The sequence below is a fragment of the Cibotium barometz genome, chromosome 44, assembly GCF_041138505.1.
Source record: "Cibotium barometz isolate CiBa-2024 chromosome 44, ASM4113850v1, whole genome shotgun sequence".
Classification (NCBI taxonomy): Eukaryota; Viridiplantae; Streptophyta; class Polypodiopsida; order Cyatheales; family Cibotiaceae; genus Cibotium; species Cibotium barometz.
In genome coordinates this window covers 19,341,805-19,358,924 of record NC_141089.1, presented here as the reverse complement: position 1 = coordinate 19,358,924, position 17,120 = coordinate 19,341,805, and the positions used below count along the sequence as shown (strand labels likewise).

Sequence of the window (17,120 nt, the reverse complement as noted above, 5' to 3'; positions counted from 1 at the left end):
AGCCTTCGGTATCACACTTTCATACTTTTGGGTGTCTTGCATATGCACACATACCCAAAGAGTTGAGGAGGAAGTTGGATGATAAAGCCACAAAATGTATTTTTGTTGGGTAAAGCCGTGAGAGCAAGGGCTACCGGTTATATGACCCACTGTCCAAGAAGATATTCACTAGTCGGGATGTGATTTTTGATGAAAAATCAGAATTATCCATGGCTAGTTATGATGCAAATCAGGCTGAAAATTATGTGTTTGAAGGCTGTCACGTGCACACCAGTCAGGTGTACAGTGACATGGCATCATCATTAGCATCATCTGGTTCATTAGGCATTTAATCAGAATTTTACAGGCATTTTTCAGGTATTTTATGACCAGCCGACTGGCATTTATGGTATTTATGCCCAGTCGTGGACAGTGGCCGACTGCATTAATGCTGGCCGACCAGCATCCCTCATGCATATAAATAGAAGAGCCTCTCCATTCAGCCATTCAGGTTGATCATAGCAGCATTCAGCCCATTGTGCTCCAACGCATCTCCTCCAGGAAGCCTTGGGAGCAGCATCATCAGCAAACGCATCATCCTCAGCATTCGTAGTCAGCCAACGCATCTCCATCAGCATCATATTCAGCAAACGCAACAGCATACAGTCCATATTCAGCCATCAGGTCTGCGTTTCATTATTCCATCAGCATTCAGCATCTGTTCCAAAGCCTCCCTTCAGCGTTTCCCTCTCAGGAGACAAGGGAAAGAGTGGACAGCAGTTCAGCCCGCATATTCAGCATATAGGCAGCATATTCAGCAGTATAGATCCATTTGGATCTCATTGTAACCGCATTCATTCATCTAATATAGCTGCATTGCATTGACACATATCTGTCTATCTCTTAAACATCATTAAGTGCAGTTTAGTTAGGCTAAGGTTGTGATTACTACGGTCTTAACTTCCCACATGTCACATTGGTATCAGAGCGTTACAAGGTAACCAGCCTTAGAGCATGTTCAGTTCATCAGTCATTCAGTCAGTCATCATTTTTATCGCTTCCGCACAGTTAAACCCAGTTCTCAAAATTTTGCAAGCCACCCTTAGGGATTTTCCCTTAGGTCTGCATCAGTAACCCATCCATCTGCATTCTTGCACAGCATATAGGGTTGCACATGGCTTGCACAGTAGTCATCTTAGCAGTCAGTCCTGCATACATGTTACCCATGAACTCTCAGGGAAGAAGGACATCCATCATCAAAGGAGCACATAAGTTTTGGCTTCAACTGGCAGCAGCAGGGGGTTTCTCTTCCACAGAAGACGGAAGTTTGCTCCAACATCGCCTCAGGAGGTTCAGAGCTTCAGGTACGACGGAGATGGTAGGGGAAGGGTTTCCAGGAACAGGTCAGGGGTGACTCAGGTATTTGCCCAGTTCCCGCAGTACATAGCGTCTTGGCTCAAGGATTTCACTCCTGCAGACGGCCTCAGTCCCAGCAGAAGACAGAAGGGGGCAGTGGTTCGAAGGAGAAGGATGGCAGAGGAGTCGAAGGTTGCCAGGTATCCACCCAGCAACAGTTTAGCAGCGGGGAATGTCACGTGCACACCAGTCAGGTGTACAGTGACATGGCATCATCATTAGCATCATCTGGTTCATTAGGCATTTAATCAGAATTTTACAGGCATTTTTCAGGTATTTTATGACCAGCCGATTGGCATTTATGGTATTTATGCCCAGTCGTGGACAGTGGCCGACTGCATTAATGCTGGCCGACCAGCATCCCTCATGCATATAAATAGAAGAGCCTCTCCATTCAGCCATTCAGGTTGATCATAGCAGCACTCAGCCCATTGTGCTCCAACGCATCTCCTCCAGGAAGCCTTGGGAGCAGCATCATCAGCAAACGCATCATCCTCAGCATTCGTAGCCAGCCAACGCATCTCCATCAGCATCATATTCAGCAAACGCAGCAGCATACAGTCCATATTCAGCCATCAGGTCTGCGTTTCATTATTCCATCAGCATTCAGCATCTGTTCCAAAGCCTCCCTTCAGCGTTTCCCTCTCAGGAGACAAGGGAAAGAGTGGACAGCAGTTCAGCCCGCATATTCAGCATATAGGCAGCATATTTGATCATAGCAGCATTCAGCCCATTGTGCTCCAACGCATCTCCTCCAGGAAGCCTTGGGAGCAGCATCATCAGCAAACGCATCATCCTCAGCATTCGTAGTCAGCCAACGCATCTCCATCAGCATCATATTCAGCAAACGCAGCAGCATACGGTCCATATTCAGCCATCAGGTCTGCGTTTCATTATTCCATCAGCATTCAGCATCTGTTCCAAAGCCTCCCTTCAGCGTTTCCCTCTCAGGAGGCAAGGGAAAGAGTGGACAGCAGTTCAGCCCGCATATTCAGCATATAGGCAGCATATTCAGCAGTATAGATCCATTTGGATCTCATTGTAACCGCATTCATTCATCTAATATAGCTGCATTGCATTGACACATATCTGTCTATCTCTTAAACATCATTAAGTGCAATTTAGTTAGGCTAAGGTTGTGATTACCACGGTCTTAACTTCCCACATGTCACATTGGTATCAGAGCGTTACAGGGTAACCAGCCTTAGAGCATGTTCAGTTCATCAGTCATTCAGTCAGTCATCATTTTTATCGCTTCCGCACAGTTAAACCCAGTTCTCAAAATTTTGCAAGCCACCCTTAGGGATTTTCCCTTAGGTCTGCATCAGTAACCCATCCATCTGCATTCTTGCACAGCATATAGGGTTGCACATGGCTTGCACAGTAGTCATCTTAGCAGTCATCTTGGCAGTCAGTCCTGCATACATGTTACCCATGAACTCTCAGGGAAGAAGGACATCCATCATCAAAGGAGCACATAAGTTTTGGCTTCAACTGGCAGCAGCAGGGGGTTTCTCTTCCACAGAAGACAGAAGTTTGCTCCAACATCGCCTCAGGAGGTTCAGAGCTTCAGGTACGATGGAGATGGTAGGTGAAAGGTTTCCAGGAACAGGTCAGGGGTGACTCAAGTATTTGCCCAGTTCCCGCAGTACATAACGTCTTGGCTCAAGGATTTCACTCCTGCAGACGCCTCAGTCCCAGCAGAAGACAGAAGGGGGCAGTGGTTCGGAGGAGAAGGATCGCAGAGGAGTCGAAGGTTGCCAGGTATCCACCCAGCAACAGTTTAGCAGCGGGGAATGTCACGTGGACACCAGTCAGGTGTACGGTGACATGGCATCATCATTAGCATCATCTGGTTCATTAGGCATTTAATCAGAATTTTACAGGCATTTTTCAGGTATTTTATGACCAGCCGACTGGCATTTATGGTATTTATGCCCAATCGTGGACAGTGGCCGACTGCATTAATGCTGGCCGACCAGCATCCCTCATGCATATAAATAGAAGAGCCTCTCCATTCAGCCATTCAGGTTGATCATAGCAGCATTCAGCCCATTGTGCTCCAACGCATCTCCTCCAGGAAGCCTTGGGAGCAGCATCATCAGCAAATGCATCATCCTCAGCATTCGTAGTCAGCCAACGCATCTCCATCAGCATCATATTCAGCAAACGCAGTCCAATCCATGAGGGTGCAGGGCAGCCAGCTAATCATGAAGGTGGTGCAGAAATTCAGCAGGAGATTGAGCCAGAAGTTGAGCCAAATATGGGGCAACAGGCTCCACCGGTCAGACATATACCTAGATGGTATTTGAGGACATTACAGGACAGCCATCTAGATGCTCCTCTTGCTGGCCGTACTCGTAGGGAGAAGGGAGACACGGACCAATGAGCATGCACACATCATGGATTTAAATATGGTTATGGCAGCTAGTTTACAGGATGATGATGAGCCTGATTCATTTGTGGATGCACGAGACAATGTGCATTGGAACAAAGCCATGCAAGATGAACTTGATTCTATTAAAAGGAATCAAACATGGGATTTGGTTGATCCCCAAAGGCAAGAAAGCCATTGGTACTAAGTGGGTCTATAAGTTGAAAAGACATGCAAATGGATCCATTGACAGGTACAAAGCCCATCTAGTTGCAAAGGGCTATGCACAGAAGAAGGGTGGCCACTTCGTCTTGTGAGGCAGAGTACAAAGCAGCCTACACTACTACCGTTGAGTGTGTATGGCTGCGTCGTCTTATGGCTAATATGGATATTTCAGAGGAGGAGCCTACACCTATCTATACTGATAGTCAGAGTGCCATTGCCGTGGCCAGGAATCCTATGTTTCATGCTCGCACGAAACACATTGAGATTCACTATCACTTTGTTCGGGAGAGACTCCAAGCAGGTGATATCAGTCTGATTTACTGCCCTACAGATCAGAATGTGGCAGACATCTTCACCAAGGCACTACCACGTCCGAAATTCGAAGCATTCCGCACTGCTTTGAATTTGTTTCCTTTTGGTGGATGATGTACGGTGATCACATATCACTCCAGGGGGGTTTGTTGGGTTTTATGCTGTGTATGCACCCAGGGGAGTGCTAGTGATCATCAGTAGGTTACTGGGGCACTTTTTACTTCAGTTAGTGGAGGTTTTTTCCCCCAGTTTAGCTTAGTTTCACTTATAGAGGTTTATAAGTGGTTTGGTCCACCTGGCACAGTTTATGGCCGGACGATGTGAACACACTTTAGGTCACATCTTGTATATGTGGCTATTGTACTCCTTTTTATCATTATCATCATATGAGCAAACGTGTTCCTCTCTCTCTCTCTCACGACTCCTGTTGATGTGCCTTCCAAAACCCTAACCCTAACAACCATATCCTACAGGAATAAGCATAACAAATTTGCTAAATCTATCAACAATAGTTAAGCACTGCGTATTACGCGTACTCGGACTGGGAGGCAAATTTGTGACAAAGTCCATCGAAATGTCCTAGAAAGGACCCTCAGGAATTGGCAAGGGCTGTAACAACCCTATCCTCTTTCCACGAGGAGCTTTCACCTTTTGACAAATGTCACAGCGTTGTACATATGTAAACACATCACGCCTCATCTTTGGCCAATAGTATTGTCATTCTAATTTCTCCAAAGTCGAATTCATGCCCCTATGACCACCTGTAAATGGCGTCATAGGCATCATGGAGAAGAGCTGCCCTGAATGACTTCATGACACATAGTCGGCCTTTGTAGAAAAGCCAACCATCGCGTATCAGAAAATGGCATGGTCCTGTGGCATCCAATGCCTGTTCCCACACTGAGTACCAAATTCCTCGGAATCCGCGTACGTGTGCTTCATGCCCTCTAGTCCTGTACCAACAAGGTCAAGTCTAGTGGTCTGAATCCTAGATACTTGTCCCTTCCTGCTCAAAGCATCAGCCACTGGATTGACCTTTCTTGGAAGGTACTCAATCATACCACTGAACTGCTGGAATATCTGACTCTAGCGGTGTTGTCGATCACTCCACTGTGCACTTGGCATCGTCTCAATCCAGCGCAATGCCTGATGGTCAGTGCGAACCTCGAAGTCACGCCCATACAGGAAATGTTTCCAATGTTTCAAGGCCTATATCACTGCTAGGAGTTCACGATCATAAACAGAGTAGTTCTTTTCGGCGGGCAGTAACTTACGAGACATGTAAGCTACTGGATGACCATTCTGTTGCAATACCCCTCCAATTGCGATGTTACTCGCATCGGTGATCACTTGAAATGGTTCCTCCCACGAGGCAAGGGCTAAACAAGGCGCTTCTGATAAAGCCACCTTGAGGTTCTGGAATGCATCCAACGCTCGTGGAGTCATTCGAATCTTTTGCCTTCTTGTTTTCACTCCCTTTAGCAGATCGGTGTGAGAGATCCGAAAACTTGTCGATGTGGGTGGAATATGCTTGGCATACCCACAAATGATCTAATATCATAAGCTGTCTAAGGTACTTTCCAGTTAACAATCTCGGCCACTTTAGCCGGATCAAGTCGAATGCCTTCAGCACTAATTATATATCCCAAGTAATGCACTTGGAACAGATAAAATTCTGACTTCTTTTCATTGACATAGAGCTCGTTGCTTTCCAGCAACTTAAGGACTTTCTCCACATCAATGTCATGCTGCTCAATTGTAGCTGAAAATATGAGTATGTCGTCCAGAAATATGAACACACACTCTCCAATCAAATCCCGAAAAACACGCATCATCATGCGGTTAAATGTAGCTGGGGCGTTCGTCAAACCAAATGGCATGACCACAAATTCATAGTGGGCCCGTTCTGTACGGAAGGCTGTCCTGGGGATGTCCCCCTCTACAATCCGTACCTGGTGGTACCCACTCTTTAAATCCAGTTTTGAGAACACCTTTGCTCCATTCAGCCTCTCGAGAATATAGTCAATTCGAGGCATTGGGAATCTGCTCTTGATAGTCAGCTTATTGAGTGCACGATAATCGACACACAAACGGGAAGACCCGTCCTTTTTCTTGACAAATAAGATCGGTGCTGCAAAAGGCGACACGTTGGGGCGGATGAAGCCAGCTTGCAACAATTCTTGGAGTTGGCGGTCCAACTCCGATTCCATAGCCTTGGAAAGGCGATACGGAAACTTGCTCGGGGGTTTCGAGCCCGAGAGGAGGTCAATCCTGTGATCCTCCGGTCTGGACGGGGGGAGCTGGGAAGAGAGGCTGTCCCGAAGAAAAATCTTCTGGAACTTTTCATGGAGAACCGAGTACTTCTCGAAAGCACTGGCCACCGTCTGGGCTGTCTGGATGTAAATCATCGCACACTGTGCGCCTTTCCTGACTGCTCGCTTAGCCTGCAAGTGGCTTATGAGCGGAAAGTTCGGAATACTTGGCTCACACTTGATGGTCACCGGGGTGTTTGACACATTCCGATTGATCTGGAACGTGTGCTTGTCCCACTTGACATCAGGAAGAAACTTGTGAAACCACTGGATACCCAAAATTATGTCTGCTCCTACAAGAGGGGCAACCATAAAGTCACGCACAAACTCTATGCCCTGAATCACTAACTTAGCACTAGAGCTTCATACTTGACGGTCGTTGTCATACTTGTGCTAAGACCCTCAACCTGTTTGTCCATTGGAGTCAGCTCGAAACGAGCACGCCTAGCGGCCTGTTCCGTGACCACATCCTCTGTGCTGCCGCTGTCAAACAAGACGACGACTCTCTGGCCACCTATGTAGCCAAAGGACGAGCAATTCGTTGCGCTCATACTCCTGGTCATGGGCGCCCTTCTGCTTATCTTCGAGCTCCCGGCTAATAATTGCTCCAACTGAAGCACCGAGATTTGAAGAACTAGGGGTAGCCACTGGGGTCTGTGTGGGAGCTGAGCTCACCACGGAAGCTGTGGAGGCGGCGGCGGCCTTTGGAGGCTTCTTCGGACAATCCCGAGAAGTATGTCCTTTTGTATGACAAAAGAAACATCTACCCTCCTTCTTGTACTGAGAAAGCTCCTCAGCACTCAACTTGCCACCTGTCTTGCCTGCCTCCGCTTTCTGGTCTGGAGTAAGCTTAGACGCATTGTTCGAGTTCTTGGAGCCAGAGGCTCCCGGGCTCTGTCCTGGGGAAGACCCCGTCTCGTTCTAGCTTTTGCCCCCCGAGGTGTTAGCCCTGGGAGAAGCCGGCTGGGAAGTCTTGGGCTTGCCGCCATTGTGTTTCATTTTTACACTCTGCGCAAGCGAGAGTGCATCCTCAAAGGTGGCTGGCCTAAACATACGCACCTCCCACTGGATTTGCGTGTCCAGGCCATACAAAAACTGCCCTTTCTTGTCCGTATCAGATAAGCCTAATTGCAGACATAAGGTCGAAATTTTATTGGCAAACTGAAGGACTGGTTGCGCGTTCTGACGCACTCCCCTGAACTCGTCTTCAAGTCGCTCAAGGTAGTGGGGCGGTAGAAACCGCTGCTTAAGGTCGCGGACGAACTCGTCCCACACATAAGCTGCCATACCTGCTCTGGTGTGGGCATGAGCCCACTGAGTCCACCAAGGAATGGCCTCACCTTCCAAGTAGATCACTCTGTCAGTATCTGTTTTCCTCACTGCGGCAAAGTAAGCTTCAAATTGATGTAACCATGAATAAAGAGTTGTGGGATCGAGTTTACCATTATACTTACTGAAATTCATTTTCTCAGGAAAATGATTCGAGGGCGCCGCCGGTGTCAATCTGGCGTCCAAAGCTTTGAGGTAACGCTCGTGTTCCACGCGTCGCATGGCGTCGTCTTCTCGTTGTCGGATCTCCAATGCACGCTTCTGCAACTCAAGCAAGGAGCTTGGCTGCGGCTGTGACCCCGCGAGAGAGTCCCTGTGAGACGAGGATCTAGAATCTGGGATACGGAAGGAGAGGGAGGAGGAGATGGAAAACGCGACGCTGGAGAGCGGGTACGCTCCTCCAGAGCCAAGATCCGCGCCTTCTGCTCATCCAACTTGGCTGTCTGTTCTGCGAGTGCTCACATTATCTGCTGGAACATGTCTGTGACACTCGAGCCTGGTGCCCTAGCTGGGCTGCCTGGTGCACTCTGGTCCCATGGTTCTGAATCACTCTCGTCGCTGAAACTCGCCATAGCAGGAAAATGCAATTCCTTTCCGAAACGCAATCTGACCATCCACTATCTGTGTGGGAGACTTCCGGAGGCTTCCGGAGGCTAAAAACCAACCGTCCTTTGAGGGACAGGAGTCACTCCGAAAGGGATAGTCCACCGGCATCTAAAAACCAACCACACGAGCGAGAAAAAATTTATGGTTTTCTTTGCTGAATCTTTGTACTTGAAGTAGGCTCTGATACCACTGTGATATGCGGAAGCTTCGAAGAAAGATCAGTAACTTCAAAACTCAAAATTCAGCACTCTTTTCGCGACGGAAATTAACGCACAAACTTGAGAGGAGAAGTGCAGAAAATAGAGAGAGAGAGAGAGAGGGAGAGATGGAGAGGACACAGTATTGGGTCCCAATTACCCTCTGTAGGGCCCCCACCACGGATGGTGTATTTGCTTTATTAGAATGATGAGAAAACTGAAAGAAAATACAGCAACCTTGGACCTTTTCTTGGCTAGGAATACCCTGCCCTTGACCTGAATCCTTCACCCCTTTGCGTTAGCAAGCCCTTGGCTGTCTTGGCCCCTTGGTTTGCTTAAGCACTTGGTGAAAAATGAGATGAATGATTGGGATTATGGCTTCCACTATTTATACTTCCCATCAGGAGCAGTCGGCCAGCTGATAAACAGGCAGCCAGCACCAATGTCCCACGACTGGTGAAAATTCAGCAATAAATGCTGAATTAAATCCCAAAAAATGCTGGAAAAAATCCCATAAAGTCTGCGCATCTCTTCCTGGCTGGCTGGACATCAGGCGCTTGCTTCTGAAGGGCTGGGCACATCTTTTGTCCACAATCCCAGGGCTGGGCAGCCTGTATGGGCTGCCCCATACATGGCCTACAGCCATATAAAGGCTGTAAGCTCCTGGAAATAGCCTTATCTTTGCCCTAGGGCTGTCCTACAGCCCCTCCATGGCTGGTGGGTTCAGCCTGGGCCTTCCTGGCCCTCATGGGGGTGGTTCTACACCATTCCCATGCCCACACTCAGATCCGGGGTAGCCCTATGGGCTGGCCCCTTGTCCTAACCACTATCTACTCAGTGATCTGGCATCCGATACCATACAAGATACACAGAACCACTGCCATCATTCTAGAGGGAGACTCACAGCGCGGACTGGCACTGTTTCATGTGCAGGACAGTGCACACCTGACCTTGGACTCATGTGGAGGACAATGCACACCTGACCTCGGACGACTGAGATGGATCCCTGGCTGACTCGTCCCGGACTGGGCTCACATGGGACCAGTTCACCATCCCAGGTCCTGCACTTTCTGTTCAGAAATGTCTACGTGGCATCCAATTGCGGGATGCACGTGACATCTCTTGCATTACATGGACCAACCCGAGTCCTGCTACCAAGTGGAGCTGAAAGTTTGCTCCCCTGTAAAGTACGGAGCAACCAACAAGGCACAACTCTAGCCTCTTCCATTGCTGTCCGCTCTTGCTCCACTGCTTCCTCCACATTTTGAGGTGTAATGGGCTCATTCATGGGCTGATTTTGAGCACCCAAATGCTGTCCATTAGGCAAAGTTGATGATTGATCTGTCGAGCCATCAATTCCAAACAGGAGAAGTCCTTCAAACATGTTAAGTGGACCGGGAGGTGGCTGTCCAAAAAATTCAGCCAATGGCTGGTCTGAATTTTCAGCAAATACAACATCTCTGCTGTCCAAAATCCTGTGTGGAAGGATTAAAGACACGGTAGCCTTTACTGCCACTACTATAACCCACAAATATGCACTTAGCTGCTTTGTCATCAAGCTTACCTCTCAATTGCTGAGGTACATGTGCATAAGCTATACATCCAAAAACTCTAAAGTGATCAACTTTAGATTTCCTTTCGTGCCAGGCCGCATACGGCATTATGGTTTTCAATGCTTTGGTAGGGCATCTATTCAACACGTGTAGCACACATTATTGCCTCCATTCAAAATTTGTGAGGCAAGCCTTTGCCTTTAACCATGCATCTAGCAATTTCCATCAAGAACCTGTTCTTTCTCTCAGCAACACCATTTTGCTGAGGAGAATATGGCATCGTGCATTGATGCTTTATGCCTTTTTCTGCCATAAAAGCTTTGAAACAATGGACATGTATTCCCCCCCTCGAACTGTACAGAGGGTCTGCACTTTGCAACCTATTTGATTTTCAACTTGTGAAGCAAGAGCTTCACAAAAAGTGGATGCCATGGAAATTGCTAAGTTTCTCTATGAGAACATCATTACCCGCTTTGGATGTTCATTTGAGCTAGTGAGGGATTAAGGTAAGCATTTCATCAACAATGTAATAAATAATCTCACTAACACATTAATGATTGCTCATCGTAAGCCAATGCCATATCACCCATAGGAAAATGGTCAAGCAGAGAGCACCAACAAGGTTCTTATTTCGATATTGACAAAGATTATTGAGTCTCGATGCATTGACTGGGAGTCTAAGCTCACAAATAGCTTTATGGGGGCCTATCGTAGGTCATCCAAAGTTGCAATTGGTTGCACGCCATTTAAGATGGTGTATGGTCTTAGGTAGTAATGCCTTGGAAGTTCATGATCTCTAGCTTAAGGGTAGCTCTTTGTGTGCGTGGCTTCAATGCCCATCATAGAGAAGAGCTCCTTGGTTTCCCCTTCCGCATCATCACAGTCTTTTAGACCGGACACTCGTACATGTAAGGCCCGGGTCTTCCTCCTTTGCTCCTCTTCAAGGGTCATGTTGATCGTGGGAGTGGGGATGGGTGGCGATTCTTTACCTTTCCCTTTCTTGGCGACCTTGTTCATTTCTCCGCCTCGTCCATCTTCTTTTGTGTCTCTGTGATCACCTCCACCCATGAAGATGTCTTCTCTTTATGTTGCTCCTCCTCCTCTCGAATGATCCTCATTTGTTCCTTTATGGTATTCAACTCTTCAATAAAGGAGGGCTGAAATTTTCTATCCTCAAGCTTGCCTTGTGAAGTGGCTTCCAACTCCTTTTTGAGGGCTGAGATTTCAGCCGCTTGACTTTTAGCATGCAATTTGGCCTTCACTAGTTCCTCCTTTAAGACTGAAATCTCAGCCTCTTGCCTCGATGTTCTCTCTTCGAGCTCTTGGATTTTGTCAAATCCCTTCTCAAGTTTGGAGAGTCGATTTATGATTGTGGTAACGGAAGAGTTGACCATCTTCTTGTTTTCTTTGATAATTGTGCTGAGCTTGTCCTCCACCTTCACGAGCTCCTCTTTAACTCCGGTCTTGGCCATGACTTTTTGTAGTACTTCCCACAGCCAATGGACTGGAAATTAATCCATGACACCTACACGCAGCGCGAAACAGCAACAGCGGGGAGGGGGGGTGGAGCCATGTAGAGAAAAGAGAGAGAGAGAGAGAGAGAGAGTGTTATGTTGCTGCCTTGGGGGCCTGAGGAAGGGTGGGTGGGAAAGGGGATGACGAGGGGCTATCAGACAACCAGACAGCCCAGGGAGCAGGCGGCGGCGAGAGAGAGAGAGAGAGAGAGAGAGAGAGGGGGGGGGGCAGCAAACAGCGACAGTAGCGAACAGAGAACAGCGGGGAGAAGGCGGCGGCGAGCAGGGACGGCCCAGGGAGAAGGCGGCGGCAACAGTAGCGAACAAAGGAGAGAGAGATAAAGAGAGAGAGAGAGAGAGAGAGCTGTATTTTTGGTATATTATATGGTACAAAAGATGTCAATATGTCTATACAAAATCTATGGCCTTTGGCTCCCCAAAGGCCCATGAACTGGCTAACTTGCGATCAACCAGCAACACAAGAACAAAACCCACCAATAAACGTCATCCCCACTTCATCTGCAAGCCCTTGTCTACCTTGCTCTCCTAACCTAGCAGGCCTTCTTCTGCATAATCTTGAGCCTTGCTAGTTCCCTAAATATACAGTTTACCTACTTCCCAAAACAGGGGTTAGCTTGGAGATCAGCCATGTCTACCGGGATTTCAACCTTTGACCTTGGATGACTATCATCATCCCTTTGTCTCTTCATGGACTCCCAATCTTGTCATCCTTCCTTCCTAGCAACCTTTTCACTGAAACCTTGCCATGTCTCTGATTCCACTCCAAATCTGGTGTTTGAGATCTATGCATCTGTTCCACTTTGTCCCCTTACCTTCATGCCATGTCCCTAAGCATGGTCTCCTTCCCAAAGTTTATCCTGGAATCTTCGCTCCAACCCCCTTGGAACTGTTTTCCCAAGAGCCTTCCTTGGTATGCCCCAAATGGCATCCGACCCACAGGGCTGCCATTCCCTTGAGTTTTACTAACACCGACCAGCCCCATAGGATTTCTACCCTGGCTGTGCTACTCACCTTGGACCTGTGCACCTTAGCACTTAACTTTGCTAACCCTGATGCTCTGATACCAATGTCACATGTGCGGAAGCTCTATGCACCTTCTTTCAGCCCTAAGACCTTGATGCAAGACACCAACAAAGACAAAGAGACAAGAGAGAGAGACAGTTGTATTTTCAAATATTATATGGTACAAAAAATGTCAATATGTGGGACCTGCAGAATATGCTCTCCTAGAATTGAAGACCAAGTAGAATACTCACTTGGAAAGCTTGCCTTTCGTAACTACCTATAGACCCTACGCTTACAACCTTGAGGGGTGTGTCCCAACATCCAGCTTTTTCTTTCAATCAATAGAAGAATATTGCCATCACCACTTTCATTGATGAGGCCCTCCCTCATCCAAAAGTGCTCAATGAATCAACAACATCCACAAGTAAATAGACACTAGCTTTTGTTTAACCTTTGTGTATGGACAGATGTCATGATGATAATAATATAATATATCTATATCTTTCTCTCTGACAGTGAATGTGCACGCTCTCATTAGAGAGTGTCAAACGCCTGAACATGAATCTGCTTTTCTTTTCTTTTAAGAGAATTCTACTGAAATGATTTTAAAACTCGTGTAATGGTTTCGAGTCCCACTTCCTTCATTTCAGTGGTGTCATATGGATCATATGTGGTCCCTGGCTTGGATATACCATCTCGGATCTCCCTTTACCTTCATTGATGTAATATGGATCACATGTGGCCCCTGCCTTGGCTATACCACCTCGGGTCTCCCTTTACTTTGGTGCTGTCGTATGGATCACATGTGGCCCCTGGCTTAGCTATAACATACAAAAGGATCATCTCTCTCTCTTTCTCTGTCTCTCAACATTGTTTGCACAGAGATCAGACACGTTACCGGGCACTGTTTTCTAGCTCTCGCAACCATTCGAGAAAGTAGCTCAGGATCCAGATAAATGCAAACAGAGCCTGCCAATGGCATGATGAGATTGATGTTAGGGTTACTCACGTACTGTGAAATCGATGGAAAAACTACTTACTGTTAGGGTTTCTACTCACTGTTAGAGAAAGAAAAAAAACAGGGACCAGATCAAATTATTATATCTTGACTAATAACATTACTAATCAGACTTTGCTTGAGATAATCAGGATCTGCGACTTACGAAGGAGACGACAAGCAGACGGGGGTACAAATCCGCTAGCAAGCTGAAGAGGTACGCCATAATCCACGACTTCTGAATTACTGCAATGTGGTCGTTTATATGTGTAGGTCCCCAATATCACATCATTGCGTTTTTGAGAGTGCATATTAATACCGAATTATAAGCACCCCACACGTTTTTTTTTGTTAATAATTAATTAACGTGCAATATATATATGCCTCACATTCGCTAGGTTGAGGACCTTAGTTCAATTTATGTTTCAAAAACATCGTATGTGAATAGAAATTCTTGGATTTTTTTGTTGGTGTCACCTTGGTTGGTATGTATGTTGAAAATGGTTCACTTGCAAAAGCAATTTGTTAAGTGCCCACTTTGTAATGCACTCTCTCACGGAATCCACTTATTGCAAGATATGCACACATGAATGTGGTGAGTATGCACTCTTCTACTTTGAAATGTTGTGAGGAGGCACTATACTACTTTGAAAAGATGCAATATCCTTATAGATATTGCTACATTTATCTACAGGTTGAGAGCTTCTAACAACATAGGAATTGCAAACAAGGGCCGTAAAAAATGCTAATATTGATAAGAAAGGGGTTTTGGGAAGGACACTATCTTTTTGGCAACATCTTAACCTTTATGTATGCTTAATGTAGGTCTCTTGCTAAGGTAGAAGAAGTGTTTGATAAGCTTCTACTTTGTAACGTAGTCTTGTGTGAAGCACTTATTACAACCTATGCGCCAAAGGTGGATGTGGTGAGAAAACACTCAATTTTTTTAATATGATGCAAGTTGCCACGTTTATTGGTAGCTTGAAATCTTGTGGCAACATAAGAGCCATGGACAAGGGTTAATAAATACTAAGGATTTACTATAGAGAACATATTATTGTTGACAACACGTTGATCAGTATTTACGCAAAATGTGGCTTGCTTGCCAAACCATAGGAAGTGCTTGCCAAAGCTTTAAAATGACTTAAAGGGCCAAGAAATACATGCCAAGAAGGAAAAATAAAGAAGGAGACACAACAATGATGATAACAATGGAAGGAGCACCAATATTTATAAAAGGAGAAAACCACCAAAGAAAGAGCTAGTAAGGAATAGCCCCACGATCGAAGGTTGAGAACAAGAAAAAGTAGTAGTAGCTATAGCCCGCAGTAGCCAAGGGAGAAGCAATAGCCATATGGAGGCTAACTACACAACAACCATATGAGGAGGAGAAGGAGTTACCAAAGCCACAAGAGCAAAGGAGGAGGAGTTATCAAAGCCACAAGAGCAAAGGGGAGGAGGAGTTATCAAAGCCACAAGAGAAGAGGACTAATTATGGTAGCTAGAGGAGGACAAATTCCAAAAGCAACTAGAGGAGAAGCACACAAAGGGGAAAAGTAGGAGAGCAAGCCCAAAAGTAGCTAGAGGAAGAGCCACAACATCCACAGGAAAAGGAGACAAGGTGTAGCCAACACGAGAGAAGGATAAGCAGTAGCCATGGGGAAAGTAGTAATAGCTAGAGGAGCAAGAGGGGCAATAGAACATCAATGATATCATGCATCATCATTGTCATATGGAAGAAGTGGGATTCAAAGAAACCAAGGGAGAAGGACAAGGAGGAGCTATAACCAGATGAGGGGGAGGAGCTGTGCCAATTAGAAAAATATCAAACCACGAGTAGAGGAGGAGGCTAAGAACCAGTAGAACTAGCCAAGGGAAGAGCAATACCTAGACGCATAGGATTAACTCTAATAGTGAGAGGAGCATGAGGAGCCATATAAGTAATGAGAAGGATGACTAGTAGCTAGGAGTAGCCCTAGAAGTAGCTAGAGGAGGGGCCACAGTGGCTATAGAAAGACAAGACTAAGAGAGCAGCCATAGTGGCTATAGAAAGTGGAGACTAAGAGAGCAGCCACAATTATAGGAGGATAAGCAATAGCGAAGGGAGCAACATAGGAGCTAAGTGTTAACTAAGTCAACTGGAGTCAATACATGTCGAAGGTCAATAAGGAAGCAATCAACATAAGTGCCAAGAATGCAAGAACCAAGTACAAGAGAAATGTGTGTAAATTACAAGGCTTTAGCAAAGGCATTAAGCTCATGGGTAGCCTTTACTTATGGAATGGCACCCACTAGTGCCCAAAATAGGTCCATATGGTGTCAAGCACAACATAAAGGTCAAATGTGTTTATGGATTCATGGTCTACATGAACCAAGGACAGGTTTTGAACACTCAAGGATCGAAACCCAACAACTTGACGTGTTTTTAGAGCTTCATGTAAATAGGTAAATTTATAATTAGATGCTTTGTTGTGATGGTACTAGGGTATGGCCAAGGATGTGCCTATGCCATTTTTGCTAGAATGAGTTAGAGACTAAACTAGTTGATAATTGAGTTATTACGACCGACGATGAACAAGTCTAAATGTCCATAATTTAGTTGCATATAAATTAAAATCTCACTTTTTACATGCCATTTTTAAACATTGAAGCTCTTCTTGCCTCTTATCTATCATGGATAATTTTTACTCTTGTGATTATGAGTTGAGCTACGAAAATATACACTTGTAACAAAATACAACATGTACTAAGTATTATAATTGAAATTATATATAGATATTTGCAATACTTATCTTGTACAAAGCTTGTTGACTTGAGCCGTAAAATAAATGATTAGACAAGGCACAAAATATCCATACAATAATTTGAAAAAGTTTGAAAGTTTAAGGAATGGAAACTTAGTTTATAATTTGTGGAAGTCGAGCTGGAAAAAATGTGAACTTCAAAAACAATTTGACAAAAAAACAAATATATTTTATGCAAATAACTAAAAGTGTAAGGTGTTGATACTTAGTTCATAAAGTGTCAAGTTGAACTACAAAAATCATTAGCAAGGCATAATTATCGACATAGGAAATTAATTTGACAAAGTTTATGCTATTACCTCTTGTGGTGCGTAGAGCTTGAAAAATACTTCCAATTTGGAAGAAGAATCCTTGAGAATTTTCTTGGTTGTTCGAAAGCTGTCTATTTTTTATTTTTTCCAAATTTACAGATTTCATTATTTTTGCACATTTCTGTGAATTTTTTTTAAATTTTTCAAAGGGCCAAAATATAAATA

The 17,120-nt window shown here is 45.4% G+C and overlaps 1 protein-coding gene across 2 annotated transcripts in view; it reads right to left on the bottom strand.

Annotated features, from left to right (window-relative positions):
- LOC147613038 (Nucleotide-diphospho-sugar transferases superfamily protein) overlaps positions 1 to 14,121 on the bottom strand; it is a 73,741-nt gene extending 59,620 nt beyond the window's left edge. For both annotated transcript variants that reach the window (XR_015263340.1, XM_086782334.1), the window contains exons 1-2: positions 14,007 to 14,121; positions 13,742 to 13,812 (exon numbers count right to left, since the gene is read on the bottom strand). Coding sequence is in view for 1 of the 2 variants with exons in the window: in XM_086782334.1 (XP_086638460.1) it covers positions 13,742 to 13,812; positions 14,007 to 14,066 (131 nt within the window). In the remaining variant the exon portion in view is untranslated. The remainder of the gene's footprint in view (positions 1 to 13,741; positions 13,813 to 14,006) is intronic.
- Between the last annotated feature and the right edge of the window lie 2,999 nt (positions 14,122 to 17,120).